The following is a 27578-nucleotide window of genomic DNA, read 5'->3' as shown; positions in this document are numbered from 1 at the left end:
AACATAAATATTAAACAGCATGCCTCAGACTAGTTATCTAATATATGTGATTCAATATAATTTAAAAAATGGATATCCATTTATGTTTCCCCTACTCCAGGAAACTCATGTAAACAAATAGTGTACAATGAATGAAATGGTAATGTGCAGAAATAGACAATAATTTGAATTATTTTAAACAAACATATTGTATTCTAAGTATTTTAATATATAAATTGCATTCTAAATTTTTAAAATACTTTTCAAGGTATAGTTCCTTTAAAGGACATATTTAGTTAGCTAAACAAAATAATCTGACCTTAAGTTGCTCTTCCAAAGCAGCAGTTGCGTGATCTCCACTAGATTCATCAACTACCACCACCATGTGAGTGAGAGAATTGACCCTGACTTGTTCTTGTTCTAGATCTTCTTGAAGCACCTGAAAGATAAAATGTTTTAAAATAAATTAAAATAATAATCTTACATGTATGTTGAAATCATTTGTTCTCAAATCAAATAGTGCAATTTATTTCTGCTACATCTCAGGTAATCCTATTTTTTATTAAACTAGAAACATTCCAATCAATTTTGTGCTATGATGCTCAGCAAAATTTATATGTTTCTATTGTCAATTTAACTGGAAGTATATAAAGAAGACAAATGTTAAGAAAGTACTGTAGGATATTCTGCTTCTAGTCCCACCCCCTTTCTCCTTTCTTTTTTTTTTTTTTTTTTTTTTCTATTTTTTTTTTTTTTATTTTTATTTTATTTTTTATTATACTTTAAGTTCTAGGGTACATGTGCATAACGTTTATATCATGTATAACTCCCCAATGCAATCCCTCCCTCCTCCCCCCTCCCCATGATAGGCCCCAGTGTGTGATGTTCCCCTTCCCGAGTCCAAGTGATCTCATTGTTCAGTTCCCACCTATGAGTGAGAACATGCGGTGTTTGGTTTTCTCTTCTTGTGATAGTTTGCTAAGAATGATGGTTTCCAGCTGCATCCATGTCCCTACAAAGGATGCAAACTCATCCTTTTTTATGGCTGCATAGTATTCCATGGTGTATATGTGCCACATTTTCTTAATCCAGTCTGTCACAGATGGACATTTGGGTTGATTCCAAGTCTTTGCTATTGTGAATAGTGCCGCAATAAACATACGTGTGCATGTGTCTTTGTAGTAGAGTAATTTATAATCCTTTGGGTGACCCAGCCATCCCACTGCTGGGTATATACCCTTTCTCCTTTTCAAAACTTTTCTCCAGAAACTATCAGCACTTCTGTCATTTTCAGGCTCTTCTTCTCTGCTGAAGTTCTCCATTACCATAAAAATAAAACAAACTCTTGATCAAACAAACCTGTCCTGCTGCTATCCTACTATGTGTTCCTCTTCATTGAAAAGAAAAAAAGTTTCCTACAGTTACTGTCTCCATATATTTATCTTACTATTCACTTTGCCCACTATCCCATTGAAATACCTTTTGTAAAGGACACTATCACTTTCATGTCCTAAATTCAATAACCATTTGTTATAGCATCTTACTTGACATGTTGATTACTAACCTAATTGGCCATTCCCGCATTCTTGACACCCTCTCTTGATCACCCTCCTATGTGCTACTTTTTTTTTCTATATTTTGGAGACGAAGTCTCACTCTGTCACCCAGGGTGGAGTGCAAATGGTGTGATCTCGGCTCACGTCAACCTCCACCTACGAGGTTCAAGGGATCCTCCTGCCTCAGCCTCTCGAGTAGCTGAGATTACAGGTGCACACCACCACACCCAGCTAATTTTTTGTATTTTCACTAGAGACAGGATTTCTCCACATTGGCCAGGCTGCTCTGAAACTCCTGACCTCAGGTGATTCACCCACCTCAACCTCCTAAAGTGCTCGGATTACAGATGTGAGCCACTGCACCTGGCCTGTAGGCTATTTTTTAGCTCCTTTACTGGTTCTTTCTCTTCTGCTCCAACTACAAATCAGATGTCACTCCTACTTACAAAAACCAATAGATTCCTATCATACTAAGAAAGAAAATTTAACTTCTTTACCTGAATTTTTTTTTTTTTTTTTTTTTCTTTGAGACAGTCTCGCTCTGCCGCCCAGGCCGGAGTACAGTGGCCAGATCTCAGCTCACTGCAAGCTCCGCCTCCCGGGTTCCCGCCATTCTCCTGCCTCAGCCTCCCGAGTAGCTGGGACTAGAGGCGCCCGCCACCTCGCCCGGCTAGTTTTTTTTTTTTTTTTTTTTGTATTTTTTAGTAGAGACGGGGTTTCACTGGGTTAGCCAGGATGGTCTCGATCTCCTGACCTCGTGATCCGCCCATCTCGGCCTGAAATTCTTACATGATCTAGCACCTGCCTACCTCACCAATCTGACTGTATACCATTCTTGCCTTCACACTGTTTCAGAACAACTTGTTTCCTCTCTCTTCCAAAAATGTGTCAAGCTGTTCCCTCTACCAGGATTGTTTTTCCTCCAGATCTTTAAATCATCTCTTTATCATTCAGGACTCAATGTTAAGTGTCACCTATCCAGAGCAGCTTTTCATGAGCAAGCTATCCAATGCTCCTCCCTAGTAATTCACTATTTCTGTCTTTTTTTAAATCATAGCATTGTCACTACTCAGTAATTTCTTATATATCAGTTAGTCCTTTTGTCTCTACTTAACCATCATATGCAACCCACTAGAACAGAGAGGCCCTCTGTCCTTCTCACTATGTATTACAAGCAAATAAAGATCAATGAACATTTGTCAGATAAATGGTGCCATGTGGGGGTTTGGGGAAAATACGCACAGATGAGTTTGTTCCTTCCTGATTGCACAAAGATTACAATATAGTAGGAAAAATTAGTGATTGTTAGTGTAGTCACAATTACACTAACCTCCACAGAAAATAACCACTTGGTCTCAACTGAACCCTGGGATAAAACCAGCCTAATTGACATCTTGGCTTTCTAACTTAACAAATGTGGCTCTGAAAAAATCATTTCCCCCTATTAAGTGAGGCTGTCACAAAATAGTATTTCCAATCTTTTTAGAAACATGATGTACAATTATTTTGTAATGATGAACAGGGGTAAACACAGGAATAAATTAGGGGTAAACAAAGGAGGCTGCTCCAGAACCAAGATATCTTGATTGGGTGCTCCAGATCCCTTAAGACTTTACCCTGTTACACTAATTATTTTGGGATTTCTCTGAATAGCTATTTGAGACTTCTAGCAAACTAGTTTGCTTCTTAGAACATTTTGTTATATAACACAAGAGTGGAGAAACAAGTTTGGGACATTTCCTGTTACTTTCTGGCAAACATGCTGTCCCTACTTGCAAAACAACAGTGCTTAGCACCTATCAGTCTAGCTCTTAGGTATTCAAACTCTATGGCAGGTGGAAGGGAACTTATTAGGATGGCTGAATCATAATCTCAAATGGATGAGCATTTTTATCCTAGGCTTCATTTTTTCCAAGCCTCAACATGTTAGAACACTATGAAATCACTTCTTTTTACTTCGTCTCTCTAGATTTTCATGCTACATTTTCAAGTGAAGCAATTTAGAATAAAATGACTGCATCTATTTTGTGTGTGGAATCTATACTGCCTATCACGCCTTTGACATTCCAGAGCTTATAATGGTTAATAAAACTCTTTCTGCCATGAGGCCAAAAATGGAAACATTAAAATTCAGAGTTGTCCTTGACAGTCATGTTGAGTCTGTGTTTTCTGAGTTACATAAGACAGGACTGGGAACATTTTAAATGTGTCAGCCAGGAATGTTTCAAATAATAATTAAAATGATAATTTGGTGGCCAATGTATCATAAGTTGGTTTTCTGAATTTAACAAATTCTTCTCTGTCCTTCACTATGAGTATATATAATTACATATATTACAAAATTACGAGTAAATAATGCCATAGTTTTCATTTTTACATGTAAACTGCTTTTTCACAATTTTAATATATTTTAGTTAAGAAATGTAAGAAAAACACTGTTTGATCCATGGAATGAATCCAACTCATACTGAGTCTTTTAAAGCGTATGTGATCAAACGTACGACTTTCTCCACTACTTAGTTGTTCTGATTTTGTTTCATTTTTCTATTTGTTTTATAATCCAAATGGCATTCTTGCCATATTGATCAAGGGTTTATATTTTATGCTTGGCAGAAGTGCTAACACAAAGTACCACTAAAGCGAGTTCCGAGATGATAGCATTAAAACCAAACACAAGAACCGTCTGGACTTACGGTGAGTAGAAGGAAACAAAGGAGCAGGGAAAGGCTCTCTACAGTGACTAAGAATGTTGAAGAATTCAGAGTACTGGAGTAGATTTGCATAAGCTGAATTTGATTTAATGTTATTTCCAGTATCTCTTCTTTCTCAGCTAATCAGGAATTAAACTAAAAAAGGTTAAACTGACTTTTTTGAACACACTAAATAGCTGTAAGACAAAAGCTTTGGTAAAACTGTAAGCGTATCTCCTATTTTCTCAGACTTCAAATGCAAAATAAATATTAGTGAATATCACACCATTAGCTAATCTCCTTAATATCAGCAAAATACAGATTATAAACGATCCAACATCCAGGGTTTTTTTTTGTTTGTTTTTGTTTTTTTGTCTGTGTTTTTTTTTTTTTTTTTTTTTTTTTTTTTTTTTTTTACACTGCTTCTAACAAGTAGCAGAAATGCCAAACATACAAAGCTGGAGTTAAAAAGTTCAATTGTTCTGCCAACGTAGGAATCCATGAATAAAGGCCTTGATCACTGGGGTAAAGAATGCCTCCCTGCTTCTCTAGTTGGAAAGACATGGATTCTCAAGAGCATTTAAAAAAAATACAGCAAACTGATGGGTCCTGACTGTTTATCCAGTTTGCCAGTCTGTGTCTTTTAATTGGACCATTTAGTCCATTAACATTTAAGGTTAATATTGTTATGTGTGAACTTGATCCTGCCATTATGATATTAACTGGTTATTTTGCTCGTTAGTTGATGCAGTTTCTTCCTAGCCTCGATGGTCTTTACATTTTGGCATGTTTTTGCAATGGCTGGTACCGGTTGTTCCTTTCCATGTTTAGTACTTCCTTCAGGGTCTCTTGTAAGGCAGGCCTGGTGGTGACAAAATCTCTAAGCATTTGCTTATCTGTAAAGGATTTTATTTCTCCTTCACTGATGAAACTTAGTTTGGCTGGATATGAAATTCTGGGTTGAAAATTCTTTTCTTTAAGAATGTTGAATATTGGCCCCCACTCTCTTCTGGCTTGTAGAGTTTCTGCCGAGAGGTCTGCTGTTAGTCTGATGGGCTTCCCTTTGTGGGTAACCCGACCTTTCTCTCTGGCTGCCCTTAACATTTTTTCCTTCATTTCAACTTTGGTGAATCTGGCAATTATGTGTCTTGGAGTTGCTCTTCTCGAGGAGTATCTTTGTGGCGTTCTCTGTATTTCCTGAATTTGAATGTTGGCCTGCCCTACTAGGTTGGGGAAGTTCTCCTGGATGATATCCTGAAGAGTGTTGTCCAACTTGGTTCCATTTTCCCCCTCACTTTCAGGCACCCCAATCAGACTTAGATTTGGTCTTTTTACATAATCCCATACGTCTTGCAGGCTTTGTTCATTTCTTTTTCTTCTTTTTTCTTTAGATTTCTCTTCTCGCTTCATTTCATTCATTTGATCCTCAATCGCTGATACTCTTTCTTCCAGTTGATCGAGTCGGTTACTGAAGCTTGTGGATTTGTCACGTATTTCTTGTGTCATGGTTTTCATCTCTGTCAGTTCGTTTATGGCCTTCTCTGCATTAATTATTCTAGTTATCAATTCTTCCACTCTTTTTTCAAGATTTTTAGTTTCTTTGCGCTGGGTACGTAATTCCTCCTTTAGCTCTGAGAAGTTTGATGGACTGAAGCCTTCTTCTCTCATCTCGTCAAAGTCATTCTCCGTCCAGCTTTGATCCATTGCTGGCAATGAGCTGCGTTCCTTTGCATTGGGAGATACGCTCTTATTTTTTGAATTTCCAGCTTTTCTGCCCTGCTTTTTTCCCATCGTTGTGGTTTTATCTGCCTTTAGTCTTTGATGATGGTGACGTACTGATGGGGTTTTGGTGTGGGTGTCCTTCCTGTTTGTTAGTTTTCCTTCTAACAGTCAGGACTCTCAGCTGTAGGTCTGTTGGAGATTGCTTGAGGTCCACTCCAGACCCTGTTTGCCTGGGTATCAGCAGCAGAGGCTGAAGAAGACAGAATATTGCTGAACAGCGAGTGTACCTGTCTGATTCTTGCTTTGGAAGCTTCCTCTCAGGGGTGTACTCTACCGTGTGAGGTGTGGGGTGTCGGTCTGCCCCTAGTGGGGAATGTCTCCCACTTAAGCTACTCAGGGGTCAGGGACTCACTTGAGCAGGCAGTCTGTCCCTTCTGAGATCTCAACCTCCGTGTTGGGAGATCCACTGCTCTCTTCAAAGCTGTCAGAGTTGTTTGCGTCTGCAGAGGTTTCTGCTGCTTTGTTGTTGTTGTTGTTGTTGTTGATTAGCTGTGCCCTGTCCCCGCCATACTGTTTTCCAGAATGGTTGAACTAGTTTACAATCCCACTAACAGTGTAAAAGTGTTCCTATTTCTCCACATCCTCTCCAGCACCTGTTGTTTCCTGACTTTTTAATGATTGCCATTCTAACTGGTGTGAGATGGTATCTCATTGTGGTTTTGATTTGCATTTCTCTGATGGTCAGTGATGATGAGCATTTTTTCATGTGTCTGTTGGCTGTATGAATGCCTTCTTTTGAGAAGTGTCTGTTAATATCCCTTGCCCACTTTTTGATGGGGTTGATTTTTTCTTGTAAATTTGTTTGAGTTCTTTGTAGGTTCTGGATATTGGACCTTTGTCAGATGAGTAGATTGCAAAAAGTTTCTCCCATTCTGTAGGTTGCCTGTTCACTCTGATGGGAGTTTCTTTTGCTGTGCAGAAGCTCTTTAGTTTAATTAGATCCCATTTGTCAATTTTGGCTTTTGTTGCCATTGCTTTTGGTGTTTTAGACATGAAGTCCTTGCCCATGGCTATGTCCTGAATGGTACTACCTAGGTTTTCTTCTAGGGTTTTTATGGTATTAGGTCTAACATTTAAGTCTCTAATCCATCTTGAAGTAATTTTCGTATAAGGAGTAAGGAAAGGATCCAGTTTCAGCTTTCTACTTATGGCTAGCCAATTTTCCCAGCACCATTTATTAAATAGGGAATCCTTTCCCCATTTCTTGTTTTTCTCAGATTTGTCAAAGATCAGATGGCTGTAGGTGTGTGGTATTATTTCTGAGGACTCTGTTCTGTTCCATTGGTCTATATCTCTGTTGTGGTACCTGTACCATGCTGTTTTGGTTACTGTAGCCTTGTAGTATCGTTTGAAGTCAGGTAGCGTGATGCCTCCAGCTTTATTCTTTTGACTTAGGATTGTCTTGGCAATGTGGGCTCTTTTTTGGTTCCATATGAACTTTAAAGCAGTTTTTTTCCAATTCTGTGAAGAAACTCATTGGTAGCTTGATGGGGATGGCATTGAATCTATAAATGACCTTGGGCAGTATGGCCATTTTCACGATATTGATTCTTCCTATCCATGAGCATGGTAGTCAGCAAACAACAGGTGCTGGAGAGGATGTGGAGAAATAGGAACACTTTTACACTGTTGGTGGGATTGTAAACTAGTTCAACCATTATGGAAAACAGTATGGCCATTCCTCAAGGATCTAGAACTAGAAGTTCCATATGACCCAGCCATCCCATTACTGGGGATATACCCAAAGGATTATAAATCATGCTGCTATAAAGACAAATGCACACGTATGTTTATTGCGGCACTATTCACAATAGCAAAGACTTGGAATCAACCAAATTTCCATCAGTGACAGACTGGATTAAGAAAATGTGGCACATATACACCATGGAATACTATGCAGCCATACAAAAGGATGAGTTCGTGTCCTTTGTAGGGACATGGATGCAGCTGGAAACCATCCTTCTCAGCAAACTATCACAAGAGCAGAAAACCAAACACTGCATGTTCTCACTCATAGGTGGGGACTGAACAATGAGATCACTTGGACTCGGGAAGGGGAACATCACATACCGGGGCCTATCATGGGGAGGGGGGAGGGGGGAGGGATTGCATTGGGAGTTATACCTGATGTAAATGGCGAGTTGATGGGTGCTGACGAGTTGATGGGTGCAGCACACCAACATGGCACAAGTATACATATGTAACAGACCTGCACGTTATGCACATGTACCCTAGAACTTAAAGTATAATAATAATAATAATAAAAAGAAAAAATAATAATATGCTACAGTGTTACAAGGCTATATTTAATTAAAATTTTAAATATTGACTTCTTATGGATTTGAGTTTTTCGTAGATGAATTTACACAATGGAGATTTATACTTGATTTGCTAATTAAGCCTGAAATAGGGGCCAAATTATTTCCAAAGATAGATGTATCACTAGAGAAGTACACAAAAACGTTTGTCTATCAGAAAATACCTTGAAAATACTGTAATATGATATTGTTAAAATATGTTTTCCTTTATTAAAAGCTTCCAGATTGCACATACACATACACATGTATACATACATACTAGGTATTTTATTATGCATTTATTTTCATTATTTTATTAAAGGAATGCTTTTGTAACACCAGATTTCCAAAATCTATCATGTTCCTAATTAAATTTCGTTACCATTATTAGATACAAATGCTACTGATGTTTGTTCTCGAATGTCAAATAATGTATTTTTCTCTTTATGACAAGAGAAAAGGCCAACAGTGAGATTTAGCATTAAGAATGCCAAGATTTGACAAACATTTTTTGTTATACCTCTGTGAATAATTGTATTTCTTGTAAATAAGTCTCTAGTTAAAGGGCTTAACAAAATTTGTTACTCCCTTAGTACATGTTCTAGATTTTACTATTTAAACATGACTTTTCTTGTACTTCTTTTAAATGCCATCAGTGATACCGAATTCTTCTGGCTCTTGTCCATGTCAAGTTGGTTTTCAAAGTGGCTTAGAATAACCACTGGAGAGCCACTTCAGTGTTTATTCTAGACCTATGCTATTTTACCCTTTCTTAGCACACATGTAAAATAATACTTAGGAAATAAAGACATGGAATTATGTAAGGCTAGGGAATTTTTGATCTGATATTTAAAGGTGAAGAGCAATAATTAATAGAAAGGTAGCATAACAGAAAACAAAAACAAGGTTGTGTCTCCTGTAAATTCGATGTGAGAAGCTTTTGTTTTACTTATTTGTTTTGGCCATAGCATAGACTCAGCTACCAGAAACAGGAAAGAACAGCTGTTACCTATATGTAGAGTTTTTTTTTTTTTTTAACTACTCCTACTTCACTGAATAACCAACAGCACATTGCCAGTACTTGCAGATCCTACACACACCTCCCCCTCCCCGACCCCCCCACATACCCTAGAAACAACATAGACCACGTGTTCATCATGAATTCGAAGGTCATCTATTGTCTCCAAAAATGACTTTAAAATTAATATATTAATGTTTAATTACAAATATTAAGTTTAAGTAGTTGGTAGTTTATCTAAAATGCACACATAAGGAAAGACTAATGGGAAAAAAATTGTAGCAAACGTAAAATTTGCAAAGGACATTAAGAATTCAGAAGGTTCTAGGAAGAGATGAGTCTAACATCTAGGAAAGTAGTATCTTAAAAAAGCTGTCTCATGAACAAAAAAATCCCTAGATACTAATGATCATTATAATGCAAGACATCTGGACAGGAATTGACTTTTTTTCAAATAAAAACTTCAAGTACAAATCAGAAAGTGTTAGGATTTCTTGGTGGAAATCATGGAGTGGTAAGTAATTTATTTTTTTCACTCTCTTTTCCTCTATGCCCCATTCTTTCTACCACCTCTACACTGGGCTAGGCTCTATATCCCTTGCTGGCTTGAACGAAATGATCTGGAAATGACTTCAATTTTATTTGCAGTAAAATATTCACTTTGCTAAGCCTGGCTGGTCACAGTATTGTCTAGTTTTCCATGAAGATCTATTTATGGTATGTAACTTTGTTATAAATTTGCTGAATATTTTAAATAATCTTTCCCAACAGGCTCCCCTAAAAAAGTTTTGATATTCACTTACTTAAATGAGATTGAATATCTTTATTAGTCCTTATATCAGAACACATTGATTTTATCTTTTTGTTAGAAATGAATGTTTATGTTTCTGCCAACTCCCAAGCTACCAAATGGGGGTTCTGAAAGACTGTTTCAATGTAGAGATTTGAAAGACTATAAAAGCACACTAAATGTTTCTCAATAGCCTGAAGGGGACTCAATCAATATGAAAAGAAAGTGTTTTAAAAATAAAGTAGACAATTAATGTACCCCTACATATGGAAAAGGACATAGGATGAAATAGATTGACCAAAACTTGCGCATGACTATGAGGAGACAGTGAAACTGTAGGCAAAAGTGTAGCATCTGAAATCAGATTTTCTGTGTGTAATTCCTGGAAGCATCAATAACCAACCACGTGACTTTGAGAAAGTCATCAACCACACCAAGCCTCAGCTTCCTAATTTCAAAATTGAGATAACAAAACTGCCTCTTTCTTTACGTGGTTAAGAAGATTGAATAAGGTCAAATTGTTTCATATTTTGCCTGGAAAACAGTATAAATTCCAAAAATATTAGCATCTAATTCATTGAAAGAATTCATATTTAGCCATATTTATATCAAATATTTTAAACTAAACTGCAATAATCTAATACTAATCTATTTTACCCTCATCTAATACATTCTGACTATCATCCTTTCTAATAGACATCATAAGTACAGAAAGAGAATGTGATTTTTAAAAAGTCATGAAAAGAATTGCTGAAGTTACAGCAAAGTTGTAAGGTCTGGAGAAACACACAGTTAAGTGTTAAATCCTTAAATAATACTTGAACTTCCAATTTATTTATACTACATTAACAAAAGTAGGTTCGAACTACCTGATCTGATGGTATCATAGAAAAATTTGCATGGTCAGACATATGTTATGGAGTGAGGACAGTCTCTAATCACTAAACGATAGCCCTCAACTCTCATGCCTCTCCTACTCTTTCTACAATTCATGCATGCACCCACCTACACATTCTACATATAGTTACAGAATTAAAATCAGATTAAAGTAAAAACCAGTAACATTGAATAAATAATTATAAAATGCCTTTACTGAAAACATTTATTGAAAAAGAAAACAAGATTATTGGGAGAGTTGGGGTAGAAAGTTTCAGGCAGAGCACAGAGGAAATGATATGCATTGTGCTGCTAAACAGAATATAGTTGTGAAATTCAGTTCCAATGATTATCCTCCTGCTCATACACTATTGCCATGCTTATCATAAGCCTATTTTCCTGTTTCCCTTATAGTCCCTTCTGCCTCTATTTTAAAGAAAGAACTACAGGATTAATGGTGATGAATCATCTCATTACGCATTTTGATTCTGAGTATTTAAGGTATAGCTACTACTACTGCTTACTCTACGTTTGAAGACTTATATGCACTCAGTCTCTGTACCTTCTATCCAGACATCCCTAATCCTGTGAAACCAAGTGCCACAACATCTTCAAATCTCTTTGCCACTTCTCTGCATTTGTTCTAGTCTCTAGGATCTCAGGTGGAGTCAAGCTTCACTGGAATCTCAAAATGGACAGAAATGGTCTCGGTTCAAAGGCAGACGGGTCAAAGTTAAAATCAGAATCTACCAATTACTACTGAAGTTACCCTGAACAACTCCTTAAACTCTTTGAAAGCATTTATTTGTCTGTAAAATCAAAATCAAGGATTAATATCCTTCCGGGTCAGACATTTATAGAACACTCTATTCTACGACCACAGAATGTACATTATTCTCATCTGCACATGGATCATTATCAAAAATTGAAAATTGTGGCTAAGCCACAAGGTGGTTCTTAACACATTTTTAAAAATCAAAATCATACCAAGCATCTTCTTGAACCATAGTGGAATAAAACTAGAAATGAGTATCAAGAAGACTCCTTAAATCTATACAAATACATGGAAATTAAACAACCCGCTCCTGAATGATCTTTGGACAATGAAATCAAGGAAGAAATTAAAACTTTTTGAAACAAATGAAGAGACACACATAACATACCTCAACCTCTGGGATACAACAGAAGCAGTGCTAAGATGGAAATTTACAGCATTAAATTCCTACACCAAAAAGATAGAAAGATCTAAAATTAGCAACCCAATATTATATTTCAAGGAACTAGAAAAACAAGAACAAACCAGACCCAAAGCTAGCAGAAGAGAAGAAATAACAAAGATCTGCTCTGTCACCAAGCTGGAATGCAGTAGCGCAATCTTGGCTGACTGCAACCTCAGCCTCCCGAGTTCAAGCGATTCTCCTGCCTCAGCCACCCAAGTACCTGGGACTACAGGTGCCTGCCACCACGCCCAGCCAATTTTTGTATTTTTAGTAGAGACGGGGTTTCACAATGTTGGCCAGGATGGTCTCGATCTCTTGACCTTGTGATCCACCCACCTCGGCCTCCCGAAGTGCTGGGATTACAGGCATGAGCCACTGGGTCTGGCCGAAAAAACTATTAAAATTTTTTATTTTTAAATCATAGAAGATACAGGTTTCACGAGCCTAATGGAATTAACCTAGGAATGCAAGGCAGCGGAAACTTCCAGATAATGTGTAATAAGGCCAGAAAGTAACCTGTCAATGTCCAAAGTTTCCACAACATAAATTGAGTGATCAGAGGAACTGCCCCGAATAAAAAAAAAAAAAAGAAAGAAAGAAAGAAAGAACAAAGATCAGAGCAGAACTAAATGAAACTGAGATAATAAACGGAAAAATTAAAAAATTAAAGTCATTTATTTGAAAAGGTAAACAAAATTAATAGACTACTAGCTAGGTTAACCAAGAAAAAAATAGAGGAATCAAATAAGCAAAGTCAGAGATGATAAATGTGACATTACAACTGATACCATAGAAATACAAAAGATTATCAGAGACTACTAGGGGCATCTCTAGGTACACAAATTAGAAAATTTGGAGGAAGTGAATACATTCCTGGATACATATCAACTCCCAACACTGAACCACAAGAAGCAAAATTCTTGGACAGACCAATAACAAATAGTGAAACTAAATCAGTAATAAAATATCTCCCCAAAAAATAAAGCCCAGGACCAGACATATTCAGCTGAATTCTACCAGACATGCAAAGAACTGGTACCAATCCTACTGTAACTGTTGCATAAAATCAAACAGGAGGAAATTCTCCCTAACTCTTTCTATGAAGCCAGTATCACCCTAATACCAAAGGTAGGTAAGGACACAACAAAATGGAAACCACAGGCCAATATCCCTGACGAACACAGATGCAAAAATTCTCAACTGAATACTGGCAAACCAAATGCAAAAGTGTATCAAAAAGATAATACATGACAATAAAGTGAGCTTTATTCCAGGTATGTAGGGATGGTTCAACATATGCAGATCAATATATGTGATTCACTACATAAACAGAAATAAAAACAAAAACCACAGGATCATCTCAATAGATGCAGAAAAGGCATTTGATAAAATCCAGCATCTCCCCATGGTAAAAACCCTCAGCAACTAGGCATAGAAGGAGCAGATCTCAAAATAACAAAAGTCATATATGACAATACTGAACAGAACATGTTGAGAGCACCTCTCTCCCCCAAGAACTACAACAAGACAAGGATACCCATTTTCACTGCTCCGATTCAACATAGTACTGGAAGTCCTAGCTAGAGCAATCAGGCAGGAGAAAGAATATAAGGTATCCAAATTGGGAAAAAGAAAGTCAAATGACTTCTCTTCACTGATGACAGGGTTTTATGTCTAGAAAACCCTAAAGACTCCTCTAAAAGGCCCCTATATTTGATAAATGACTTTAGTACAGTTTCAGGATATGAAATCAATGTACAAAATCGGTAGCGTTTCTATACACCATAATGATCAAGCTGAGAACAAAATCAAGAACTCAATCTCATTTACAACAACTACAAAAAAACAAGTAACAAAACAAAACAAAAAAACCTAGAAATGCCTTTAAGCAAAAAAGTGAAAGATCTCTACAAGGAGAACTACAAAACATCAATGAAATAAATCATAGATGACACGAACAATGGAAAAACTTTCCCCTTCTCATGGATTGGAAGAATCAATATTGTTAAAATAATCACACTGCCCAAAGCAATCTACAGATTGAACAAAGTCCTTATAAATTACCAACATAATTTTCCACAGACTGAGAAAAAATACTAAAATACGTAGAGAATCAGAAAAGAGCCCAAATAGTCAAAGCAATGCTAAGCAAGAAGAATAAAGTTGAAGGCATCACATTACCTGACTTCAAATTATACTACAAGGCTACAGTAACCAAAACAGCATGGATACTGGTATAAAAACATATACATACAGATTGATTTAACCAAATTAAGAACCCACATATAAAACCATATACCTATGATGAGCGAATATTCAGCAAAGTAAAAAATATATATATATACACCATTCTATTCAATAAATTGTGCTGTAAATATTGGAATGAATAAGCAGAAGAATGAAACTGGGCCATGTATCACCATATACAAAAATTAACTCAAAATGGATGAAAGACTTAAATGTAAGACCTGAAAATATAAAAATCCTAGAAGAAAATCTAGGAAAAACTGTTCTCAACACTGGCCTGAGCGAAGATTTATGACTAAGTACTCAAAAATAAAAACGAAAATAGACAAATGGAGCTTAATTTTAAAATCTTCTGAACAGCAAAAGAAACGATCAACAGAATGAACAGACAACTTATAGAATGGAAAACAATTCTGAACTATACATCTAACAAAAAAAACTAATATCCAGAATCTACAAATAACAAGAAGAAAAATAGATAAACCCATTTAAAAGTAGGCAAAGGACACACTAGCAGACTTGTTTTAAAAGAAGATACACAAGCGGCCAACAAACATATGAAAAAACGTTCACCACCACTAATCATCAGAGAAATGCAAATTAAAACCACAAGGAGATACCATCTCACACCAGTCAGTATGGCTATTATTATTTGTTTTTTTTTTTTTTTAGACAATTTTTGGGTACAGAGTACGGGTATTTGTGGGGTACATGAGATGTTTTGATACAGGCCTGCAACATGAAATAATCACATCATAGAGAATTTAGTATCTATCACCTCAAGCATTTGTCCTTTGTCTTACAAGCAATCCAATTATAATCTTTCAGTTATTTTAAAATGTACAAGTTATTACTGACTACAATTACCCTATGATATGATCAAATAGTATGCCTTTTCATTCTAACTATAATTTTTGTACCCAATAGCCATCCCCACTTCCCTTCCACCACCCTTCCCAGTCTCTGATAAGCATCCTTCTACTCTGTTTCTATGACCTCAATTGTTTTTTTTTTAGATCCCACAAATAAGTCAGAACATATGATACGGCTGCCTTTCTGTGCCTGGCTTATTTCACTTAACATAATGATCTCTAGTTCCATCCACACTGTTGCAAATGACAGTATCTCATTCTTTTTAAAAGGATAGCTATCATTAAAAAAGTCAAAAAACAACAGGCAAAGATGTGTTGTTTGGCAAGGATGTGGAGAAAAGAAAATGTTTATACGTTCTTAGTGGGAATGTAAGTTAATACAATCATTATGGAAAACAGTATGGAGATTTCACAAAGAACTTAAAACACAACTACTCCATCCTGCAATCCTAGTACTGGGTATATACTCAACAAAAACAACAAAAAGTGTTACATGAAAAATATACTGCAGTTGTATGTTTATCATAGCACTATTTATAGTAACAAAGAAACAACCTAAGTGCCCATCAGTAAATGATTGGATAAAGAAAATGTGACATGCACACATATATATATGTGTGTGTGTTGTGTGTATGTATATATATATATATATATATGTGCATATATATACACACACACATGTACACACACACCCCACAGAATACTACACAGTGATAAAAAGTATGAAATCCCGTCTTTTACAGCTACATGAATAGGAACTAGAGGCCATTATCCTAAGTGAAGTAACTGGGAAACAGAAACTTAAATGCATTATGTTCTCACTTATAAGAAGAAGCTAAACAAAGGGTACACATGGACATCTAGAGTGGAATAATATAAACTGGAAACTACAAAAGATTAAAGGCTGGTAGTGGGGTGAAGGGTGAAAAATTATCTATTGAGTATAGTGTTTGTTATTCAGGTCATGGATATATTAAAATCCCAGACTCCACCACTACATGATATATCCATGTAACAAACCTGTACATGTAACCCCTCAATCTATTTTAAAACCCCTTCTAAGACATGTTATTACTAGAGTTAAATGAGATAATACATTAAATTCAGCTTGTACAGTGCTTAGATTTGTAGGTGGTGAGGAAATGCTTATTATCTTTCATTTCTGACATAGTCACATTATCCTTCATTCTTTTTTTTTTTTTTTTTTTTTTTTTTTTTACAGTAAGATTCATGGAAAGCCCTTTTGAGCATCAGTATTTATTTCTAATAACTTGGTAATCACATCCTATTTTAATTATTAAATATCAGTGTGCCAAAACTGTAGACCATTATGTAAAAATAGTGCTTTTTTTGTCTTACTACATATGACTTAGATTTTTAATTGTTAAAGTATACAGTATTAATACTTCCAATGAATAGAGTACTACCAGATTTACCAGCAGAAATCTACTAGTACTAGAAATCTACTAGAAGTTCTGTTTATAACAGAAATATTAAACATGATAGTACTCCATATTCTTCAGAAAAAGTATCATATTCAACCTTATTTTTAACATGGGACTGGATTTATGGTCATGCATTTTAAGATACATTCACACATTTATTGAGGAAAATTATTGCCTTAAAATTCATGTTATCATATGTGTCTTAGCTTTCTTGTAAGGTCTCCCTAAAATGCATTCTGAAATGTTCTTATAATTAAATAATTTATTTACATTATTAATTTTGTATTACCTATACAAAATAACTGAAATTGATTGTTACAATACTGGTTCAGAAAAAGAGAGACATTTTACATGAGACTAACTCAGTAAGTGAGAATTAGGGTCCTTATTTTCCTTTCTTTAAACCCCACTGCAGAGGTCAATGTCTTCTCATGAGGAAGCATTACAGGAGTAATGAAGTATAATAACTAAAACTTAGTGCCTCTAAGATGAGAGAGTCTTGAGCAGCTATAATTTTTGTAGCAGTACTGATAATACTTTAAAACAAAGCTGTATGCTGCTATAAAGACACATGCACACATATGTTTATTGTGGCATTATTCACAATAGCAAAGACTTGGAATCAAGTCAAATGTCCATCAGTGACAGACTGGATTAGGAAAATGTGACACATATACACCATGGAATACTATGCAGCCATAAAAAGGATGAGTTTGTGTCCTTTGTAGGGACATGGATGCAGCTGGAAACCATCATTCTCAGCAAACTATCGCAAGAACAGAAAACCAAATACCGCATGTTCTCACTCACAGGTGGGAATTGAACAATGACATTACCTGGACACAGGAAGGGGAACATCACACATCGGGTCCTATTGTGGCCGGGGGGGAGGGACAGCATTAGGAGATATACCTAATGTGAATGACAAGTTAATGGGTGCAGCACACCAACATGGCACATGTATACATATGCAACAAACCTGCACGTTGTGCACATGTACCCTAGAACCTAAAGTATAAAAAAAAAAAAAAAAAAGCTGTGACATTCTAAGTAATGTTACTCAGTAACTTCTAATAAGCTAAATAATAATCTGATTGCTAGAAACACTTGATTTATAAAATAAGAACATGGGCATGAATTTTATCATTATTATTAATAATCTATAGCATTACTGCGCAAATATATCCTTGGAAAATGACGCTTGTTAATAGAATGCTTATGGGAAATTAGAAGTCTTCTCAATTAGATTAAAAAACTGTAACTGAATATCATGCACATACTACTATGTAGACTATATAAGTGACGTTCTTTTTTACATAAACTTCCAATCATTTATGTCAAAATAATAATACTACCACTCAAATCAATTTCATAGTCAATGGTTTACCACTATTAAGATATTTGAATACGGGAATGCAACAGAGATAGAAAGAAATAGGAAAAGTCAGAGATGAAGACACCAGATACAACATCACCAGGTAAAGTCACTTTATAGATATATTTTTCTACACCTTATGGTTTTTTTTTTTTTTTTGCTGTACGCTCAACTTTTTAATTTGTCAAAATTTCATGCCCTTGTCAGAAAGTTAACCATGATGAAGATGGTTGAGAAATAAAAGTAGTCAATATTATCAGAACATCTGCTCTAAAAACACTTACTGAGCACCAACTATTGACTAAGTACTCTGAAAACACATAAAGAAATCTGGCTCTCTGGTTATAATACAGTATTTTTCTGGATTTTATTGTTTATCCTCCTTACCATCACAACCATGAAACTTTCATTAAGCACTTATGAGGGCAAAAGACAGGAAATAAAATGAAACCTCACAGCAGAAACAAATAACGTGTAGTCTTAACCATGCTAAATATGAGAGCGAGCTTGCTAAGCACTAAAAGCACTACTTGATCCTATGTCATTGTCAGACTTAACTGAATCACTTATCCTCCTTCCAACTATTGCATTTCTCTTTTATACTGCCTATTTTCTTAATTCCAGCTCTCAGGTCCCAGTTGCCCAGTCCCAGAATCTATTATTTTGAGCTTTTTGTTCATTTCCTAAATCTAGTTCTATTGGTTTTGATTTGATCTCTGGAATGCTTTATACCTGTTTACATTTTCCTTGATACTGCTTTCATTCAGGCTCCATACACTTTCTGCAATATCCTCTTGACATGTTTCTGGCCTCCTGTTTTCTCTGCTCTTTATCTTCAAAAATGTCTTCTTAAATATTAAGGTAAGTTTTACTAAATTGCTGCTCTTTCTAGTTTAATTTCTCATGAATAATGGTTTCCTGTTACTTATAGAAGTACTGCAAATGCCCGAGTCTTTTATATAAGACTCATAATCAACCTCCATGATCAGGCTTAAATCCTCCAGCATTAAGTATACTACAAGATTTGATAAATGATTGGTTTCTGTATTCACAGCACCCATGTGCTATAATGAGTGTTTGTTCAGTGATATGGAATAGAATGCAATGGAATGAAATGAAATGTCAGATCCTTTGGCAGAATTATACCTAAACCTTCTCTGTAACATGAACATCTAGATCATTTTAAAGGTCACCAGATGAGGATATTTCACAATCTTGGCAACCCAAATGTCTGCCTTTAACTAACCTTCAGGAAGGCATAGGTGACTGAGCTTCTAAGAGGCTACTCAGTTTGTATTAATCAGTATTTCACATAGAACCTTCACTGAAGTCAGAATATAGAGTATATATTTACATCTGCAAATTCTAGTAATTTGTGAAGTCTTTGTTGATGCTATCACCAACGTAATGTATCTATGCACAAAAGTCTAAATCTCTCAGAATGGAAAACCTAGCAAGTAACTGAGCTTTAAACTTCATCCCAGTCTCACTATGCCAAGAGACAAAAGATTTCACGGTTAAATATTTCCTTTTGATAAAAATGCCTTCCAAAATGGCAAACTTCTTTACTATCAATGAAAGCTCAAGGCTTTTATTCCTCAATAACATCATGCCACTCCTTCGAGGGAAAATCTTTCATTCTTTATCAACATCACTAATAAATTCTATCCCTTACGACAAAAATGACCAGCTAGAATTATATGTGATATAATTTTTCACAGGGGAATGAGAGGTTCGATTTGTTTACTCACCAGAGAGAATCACTCTTAGGTGCCTCAGATCTAAAGTAAACCTCTAAATACTCTCCCCAAAGCAATGTCTAAGAATGAATGGTTTATCCCAAATGTTGCAGCCAATTGAACTTTTCTCGGTTACCCAGACTAAAGAGTTTGACTACATTTAATAGTAACCACCATATAGGATCAACATATAGGTAAGGTATTACCTTACCTAATTGCCAGGTTCAGTAAAAGTGACTTATCTTCCTGGCATTTCACAGTGTCTGAATTTCTAGCCTGCCTCATAATAAAATGCTGTTGAAATGAAGATAGCAAAGGATCTTGTCACAGAATATACAGAAGCATATCTGTAATATTCCCAGTGTACTTGCAAGATTTGCAAACATTTTAATCTTGCCCTCCATTTGAGAGAGCAAACAGGCGACCTCTGATCTGAGAAGAATTTAAATCAATTCCCAGCAATAAAATTCGTATCTTTTCTTTAATTTCGTCATCTGCAATCATCTTTAAGAAAAAATGGTGATGGCACAAGGATTTAATGTCTATTTACACAAAGCTAAAAATAAATATTAGAAGTTTGGTGAGACAGCAGATGGGAGTTGCTTTTGTGGGTACTCTAAGGTTACTGATGTATTTTGTTGTCAGAAGGAGAAATTTCCTTACTTTCAATGATTTACAATTCTTGGGAAGAAAAGCTGAAAAGCGATTCAATCACTATGTATGTATATAGGGCTTCAGTTTGAACACAGTTACCCAAAGAAGTAATATTTATTTTCTTTTGTTTTATGAAATGTGCCAAGACTAACAAAATAGTATTCCTTTAATTCTGTATGCATGTTCCTTTCAGTGTTAAAAGACAATATAATGTACATGTTTCATGTTTTAAATAAATTCAACTCTTTGCTAAATTGTTTGACGTTAAGTCACCTTCTTCTCGCCAAAATTGTTCCCAAGTAACAAAAGACCATTATCAATTTTTAGGACTTGAATATAAATCTTCTTTCCTTTGTCTTAATTTCATTTAAAAAAAAAAAAATCTGTCCTGAAGAATGCTCAAATAGTTAAAAGCAGGAGTTGGCCTTACTCTCTGAGCCAGCAAACCAATGCCTTCTGGCCTCTTTATGCCCTTAAATAAATAAATAATTTCTGGATGTAAAATGATCCATAACCAACTTGCATATAATCCTGTTGCCTTCTTTTGTTTCAAATTTTTTCTTCAAGGCAATTTCATACTCATTAGAAATGGCATACTTTCCAGTAATGAATCATCTGTTGAAATTTTATGACAATATTTGTCAAACATTTTCCATTTCATTCACAAAACATTTCAGGTACTTGTCAGAATATTAAGATCCTGGACAGCTTGTCTCACCTTAATGAAGAGTGTATTCAGCATCCCAAGCTAAGAACTTCCTTCCCAGCTGCCCTAAGTTATCCATACCTAGCTATGCTAACATTCTCCTTCCACTGCTCTTTTCGAGTTCTTCTTCCTGGCTTTCTCTTTACACTCCAGGCATCCGGCACCAGCGTCCTGTCTTCTGATGTTCATTGTTACTTGGCCTAATCTTGGTCTTTTCTAAAATACTTCAAGTTCCAAAAGTATTGGACACATTAAAACTATGACTGGAAGGAACACTGGAAACAAACTGACTCAACACTTTTCTTTCCAAAGTAAAGATATAGAGAACCTGGACATTAAGTGATGTTGGAAAATGACAATACAGTTAGTGGTAGAACTGGAGCTCGAATTCTGGCTTCTAGTGGGACAAGTTTGTCTTGGGTTAGATTCCTACAAAAACACATCCTGAGCAAAAGACTTGGGAACAAATGGTTTATTTGGAGGGTGAACCCTTAAGGCATTATGAGAGCATGGGGACATTCAGGAAGTTACCTTGTGTATATCTGGAACTCGGTTCTACTGGGGAATCTCGGAAAGACTGTAGAGAATATACGTTAGAAATGTCCCACTATGGGACAAAGATTCTACAGGATTTCTCTATTGCCTTTTACTCCTCATTGGCTAAGGGCAGCTCTGGCGGCACTAATTGCACCTCCTGTCCACCTTCAAACTGGCTGAAATGCTTCTGCACCAGAAATGCCCTCAGGGAGAGAGAAGCCACTGCTGTACATAAACCTTGTCCAATCCATGACCCAGGATGGCTTTGAATGTGGCCCAACACAAACTTGTAAACTTTCTTAAAACATTTTTGCATTTATTTCTTCTAGTTCACCAGCTATCATTAGTGTTAGTATATTTTATGTGTGGCCCAAGACAATTCCTCCAATGTGGCCCAGGGAAACCAACAGGTTGGATACCCCTGGTGTATATAGCCACTCTCTGCATGTAACTTCCAGTGTAGGCCAAGGGGAAAAGGGCAGATATAGTGTCAACCAGAGAAGCAAATGTACCACAGAGGAAAAGTGGTACTATGAGAGAACTAGCACTGTACCTAACTTCTTCATCAGATGCTCAATTAGTATCTATGTGACAAGTAATCACAGTCACAATTTCTACCTAACTACAATACAGTTGATGATTTTTTCCTGATGGCATAGCAGATGAGGATTACCATAGTTACAGCTCTTCTTAAATGCTAGATCTTAAACTGCTGTAGCCAAAAGACTCCTGGGGGTCAGTATAGTAAGAGCTGGCCCCATTTGTCATTGAAAACTGAAGTTCATAAACTAAAAAAAAAAAAAAAAACCTCTAGAACTTAGAAATAAATGTATCTTTTATTTCCATGGAAGAACTCTAAAGCTATATCTGACTATTATAAAAAGAGAGAAGTTAGGCAAAAGGCAGATTTAGGAGGTAAGAGGTAAGGAGCAGATATTCCCTTTCAAAGCCATAAATCCAGCAACCACAGATCATAGAGTTGCCAGATAAAATAAAGGACACTCAGCAAAATGTGAATTTCAGATAAACAATGAATAATCTGGGACACACACTGAGAAAATTATTTGTTGTTTATCTGAAATTTACATTTATGTAGGCTTCTTTTATTTTTGTTTGCTACATATGGCAACCCTAATCCTGGGACAACTACAAAGGATCTTCTGTGTGTGTGTGCATCCTCATGAATTGAGCAGGAGCCTATTTCAACAATAAAACTCAGAGCTAATTGTAATATTTCATGGCATTGATTAAAATAAAGTACCCTCATAATTTTGGATCAGAAAAATTATTGTAGAAGTCTCAATCACAGAAACAAAAAATAAATGCTTTCTGGCAGCGAGGGAGCGTAACTGGAAATGTACAAGTAAACTGAAGAAAAAAGATGAAAATATTAACATTTTTAAAATGCCATATTTTATAGAAAAGCAATGCTTTAGACCCTCATTTATCATCAAGCTTGGCCGGCTTCAAGTTAGTATAAATTGAATGTAAAATTACATTAAAAAAATCATAGCCTTATTATTTAAATTTGTATTACAAGTAATCCCTATGAAGTCTTTCTTCCAGGAAAGCAAATTTTTAATAAATCACATATCCTGTGCTGTTCTCATCCACAAATATGTTTGATTTCTTTTCCAAATATGAAAAGCCTAGTTATGTTGTATTTTTTAAAAAACAACAACAAATGTCTTAATCCATTTTGTGCTGCTGTAACAAAAATAACTGAGACTGGGGTAATTTAGGAAGAACGTAAATTTATTTTTTCGCAATTCTTGAGTCTGGGAAATCCAAGGTCAAGGTGTTAGCGTCTGGTGAGGGCCTTTTCAGAGTTTTCACATGGTGGTGCATGGTGGAGGGTCAAGAGACAGGAGAACACTGTGTGAAGCCTCTTTTATAAGGGCCTTGATCCTATTCATAAGGGAGGAGCCCTGATGGATTAATCACCCATAAATATTCCACCTCTTAATACAATCACCTGAATTTTGCAGGGGACTCATTCGAGCCCTTGCAACAAAGATGGTAAAAATAATTTTTAAACTATGGCTGACTTTAAGTTTTAATTTTCTCCCATCAACCATGTCATCTGTGTTATTGTGTATAGATAATATACACCAAGTTTGCTTTCTAGTAGAAAGCATATAACATAAGATACACCTACCTTATGTTGTTGTACTTGGCGTTTTAGGTCTTCAAGATCAGGTCCAAGGGGCTCTTCCTCCATTTTCCTTGTTCTTTCTTCTGTTTTTGTTAGCCAGTCATTCAACTCTTTCAGTTTCTGATTCTGGAGATCCATTAAAACTCTATGTAAACTGAAAATTTGAAAGAAGTCTATTATTACACCTCTTTTAAAACAACTTATTACTGAACATCGCAATGTAAAACAATAGAATTTACAATATAAGGAATGTTCACATTTGGGGGCATCTACTGGACATGAGAAGGATGTAAGGAAAGCCCACTATCAATCGCCCCTGGAAATCTTATTTCTCAGACCTATAATCATTCACAAATTCTGATTTCTAAAAAGTTTCACATAACCAACTAAATGTGATATGGTAACTGAAGTGCAAAGCATCTGATAACTGACTTAGTAGTATATTTCGGCAGTTGTTCGTTTACGTTCTCATTATTTAATACGTGTGGTGGTTAAAGATGGCCACAAATTCTTTGTCCATCTTCCCTTCAAGAGACGAGGTCTATTTTCCATCCCTGTGAATATGATCAGGACTTGTGATTTTTTTTTTTTTTTTTTGACCACAGAATGTGACATAATTGACACCACACCAAATCCAAGTGTAGGCTACAAAAAAACTGGCAGCATTTGTATTTTTCCTCTCTGAAGCCTAGATTCCATGCGGTAAAGGAGGCCAGGCTACACTACTGAATCATTAGAGATCATATAGGAGTGATTCTGGAGGATGAAATATTATATTGGAAGTGAGCTTCCAGCTCATTGCAGCCCAAGGAGTGACCCCAGCTATAACACCGGTAACACAAAAACAACCTGGCTGAGCCCTGCTTGTATTCTTGATCTTCAGAATCATGACGCAATTATAAATTGTTTTAACCCATTAAGTTTGGACGCCATGTGACACACAGAATTAGATAAGTGAAAGCGTGCTTTTTTCCCCACAAAGATATAGAAAATAGTGGGCTGGGTAATGAATTTAAAGTTCAAAGGCCTAGGTTCACAGCCCAGCGGTAAGCTCTACAACCAGGTTCTTAAACGTTCTCAGTTACATTTCCAGCATCAGGGACATGGGATAATGCTTTGCCTATTAATTACACAAGTTTATGTTGAGGATGAAATACATTAAGGTTCTTTCATTAATTCAACCAAAATTTGAGATGTAAATGGGAAGTGTTAATGGTTATTTCAAGGGAAATATTCTTTATAAATATCATGTTTAAAGTATTTTTCAAAACTATATTCTGAACATTGATCTTATAAACAGGATATAATTTGAATTAGGAATGTATTATTTTGAATACATACTTTTATTCTAAAATATTTAGTGGAAGTTTCCATTAATCACCACATTTAAACACATAAAGTGCACACATAGCTGAGAGTGTTTTTTAATAGACTTAATGTTTTGGTTTAGATTTACAAAAAATTAATGAGATTATAATACAAAGAGTTATCATATAACTTGCACTCAGTGTCTCCCATTTTATTAACATCTTATGTTATTATGGAACATTTGTTACAATTAATGAACCAATATTTGTGCATTATTATTAGCTGGGGTCTATATTGTACTCTGATTTCCTTAGATTTAAACTTTTTTTTTTTTGTATTTCAGTATCTCTTCAAGGATTCCACATTACACTCAATTGTCCTGTTTCCTTAATCTGCTTTTGGCTGTGATAGTTTCTCAGAATTTTTCTGGCAGTTTTTAAAAGTGCTGGCCAGGCTGGTATTTTGTAGTATGCCTCTCAATGGCGATTTGTCTGAATTATTTTTCCTCATCATTAAACTAGGGTTTTTGAAAGACCACAGAGGTAATGGTCCATTTTTAATCACGTTTTATCAAGCATATATACTCCAACATGACTTATCAATGTTAACTTTGACCACGTGGCTAAAGTAATAAGTGTCACATTTATCCACTATAAAGTTACTCTTTCCACCTCCTTTTACACTGTTTTTTAACAAGAAAGTCACTATATACAGTCCCTATGGAGTGGGGAGTTATATTCTCTCTCTGTGAGGGCAGAGAAGTTACATAAGTTATTTGGAGTTTTTTCTGCATTGGAGATTTGCCTCTATTCCTCCATTTATTTATGAAATTATTTATATAACATGGACTCATGTATAGTTATTTGATACTTTGAGCTAAATCCAGTATTAGTTTCTGCTTTGGATTTTTGCTCAAATAGTTTCAGCTTTAGACACTGGGAACTCTCTTGGTTGGCAACTTTGACATATCCCATTAAAGTTTTTTGTTTAGGGCAGGGCTGTGGAGTTGAGCATGTTCTTACTTTCTGGCACTACCAAATGCTCCAGGCTCATTTTCTATACTCCCTTTCTTAGTTTTAGAATCAGCCGTTTCTCCACAGTGTTCTAGTTCTTTTTTTTTTTTTTTTTTTTTTTTTTTTTTTTTGGAGAATGTTACTGGAACCCAAGATCCTGTTGCTAGGTATGCTTGTTACTTCTAGGGTGTTGTAGCTTACAGGACATCTGGGTTGACATAAAGAAGTGGATGTGCAAGTGCGAACTCACCCATAAATACTTCTTTATGTAATTACCTCATCTGTAGCAAGCTAAATATTAATCTATCCATATCTCTCCAACTTGTGACTTCTGTCTTTTATCTGTGAACTACCTCTTCAACAGTAAGGAATTTTTTTTTTTTTTTTTTTTTTGAAACGGAGTCTCGCTCTATCGCCCAGGCTGGAGTGCAGTGGCGCATCTCAGCTCACTGCAAGCTCCGCCTCCCGGGTTTACGCCATTCTCCTGCCTCAGCCTCCCGAGTAGCTGGGACTACAGGCGCCCGCCACCTCGCCCGGCTAGTTTTTTTTTTTTGTATTTTTTAGTAGAGACGGGGTTTCATTGTATTAGCCAGGATGATCTCGATGTCCTGACCTCATGATCCGCCCGTCTCGGCCTGCCAAAGTGCTGGGATTACAGGCTTGAGTCACCGCGCCCGGCCAAGAATTTGACTTAAATTAGAAGCCAAAATTGACAAATGGGATCTCATTAAACTAAAGAGCTTCTGCACAGCAAAAGAAACTACCATCAGAGTGAACAGGCAACCTACAGAATGGGAGAAAATTTTTGCAACCTACTCATCTGACAAAGGACTAATATCCAGAATCTACAAAGAACTCAAACAAATACACAAGAAAAAAACAAACAACCCCATCAAAAAGTGGGCAAAGGATATGAACAGACATTTCTCAAAAGAAGACATTCATACGGCCAACAGACACATGAAAAAATGCTCATCATCACTGGCCATCAGAGAAATGCAAATCAAAACCACAATGAGATACCATCTCACACCAGTTAGAATGGCAATCATTAAGAAGTCAGGAAACAACAGGTGTTGGAGAGGATGTGGAGAAATAGGAACACTTTTACACTGTTGGTGGGATTGTAAACTAGTTCAACCATTATGGAAAAGAGTATGGCAATTCCTCAAGGATCTAGAACTAAACGTGCCATATGACCCAGCCATCCCACTACTGGGTATATACCCAAAGGATTATAAATTATTCTACTACAAAGACACACGCACACGTATGTTTATTGCGGCACTATTCACAATAGCAAAGACTTGGAATCAACC

At 36.0% G+C, this 27578-nt stretch overlaps 1 protein-coding gene across 1 annotated transcript in view; it reads right to left on the bottom strand.

The window, feature by feature from the left end:
• The window catches only part of DMD (dystrophin), a 2224438-nt gene that overhangs the window by 1575792 nt on the left and 621068 nt on the right, over positions 1 to 27578 (bottom strand). The window contains 2 exon segments of the mRNA XM_033201414.1: positions 299 to 418; positions 23942 to 24092. Of these exon segments, the coding sequence (XP_033057305.1) occupies positions 299 to 418; positions 23942 to 24092 (271 nt within the window).

Source organism: Trachypithecus francoisi, unplaced genomic scaffold (genome assembly GCF_009764315.1).
Source record: "Trachypithecus francoisi isolate TF-2019V2 unplaced genomic scaffold, Tfra_2.0 Lachesis_group6, whole genome shotgun sequence".
NCBI classification, from domain to species: domain Eukaryota; kingdom Metazoa; phylum Chordata; class Mammalia; order Primates; family Cercopithecidae; genus Trachypithecus; species Trachypithecus francoisi.
This window is presented reverse-complemented; position numbering and strand designations above follow the sequence as displayed.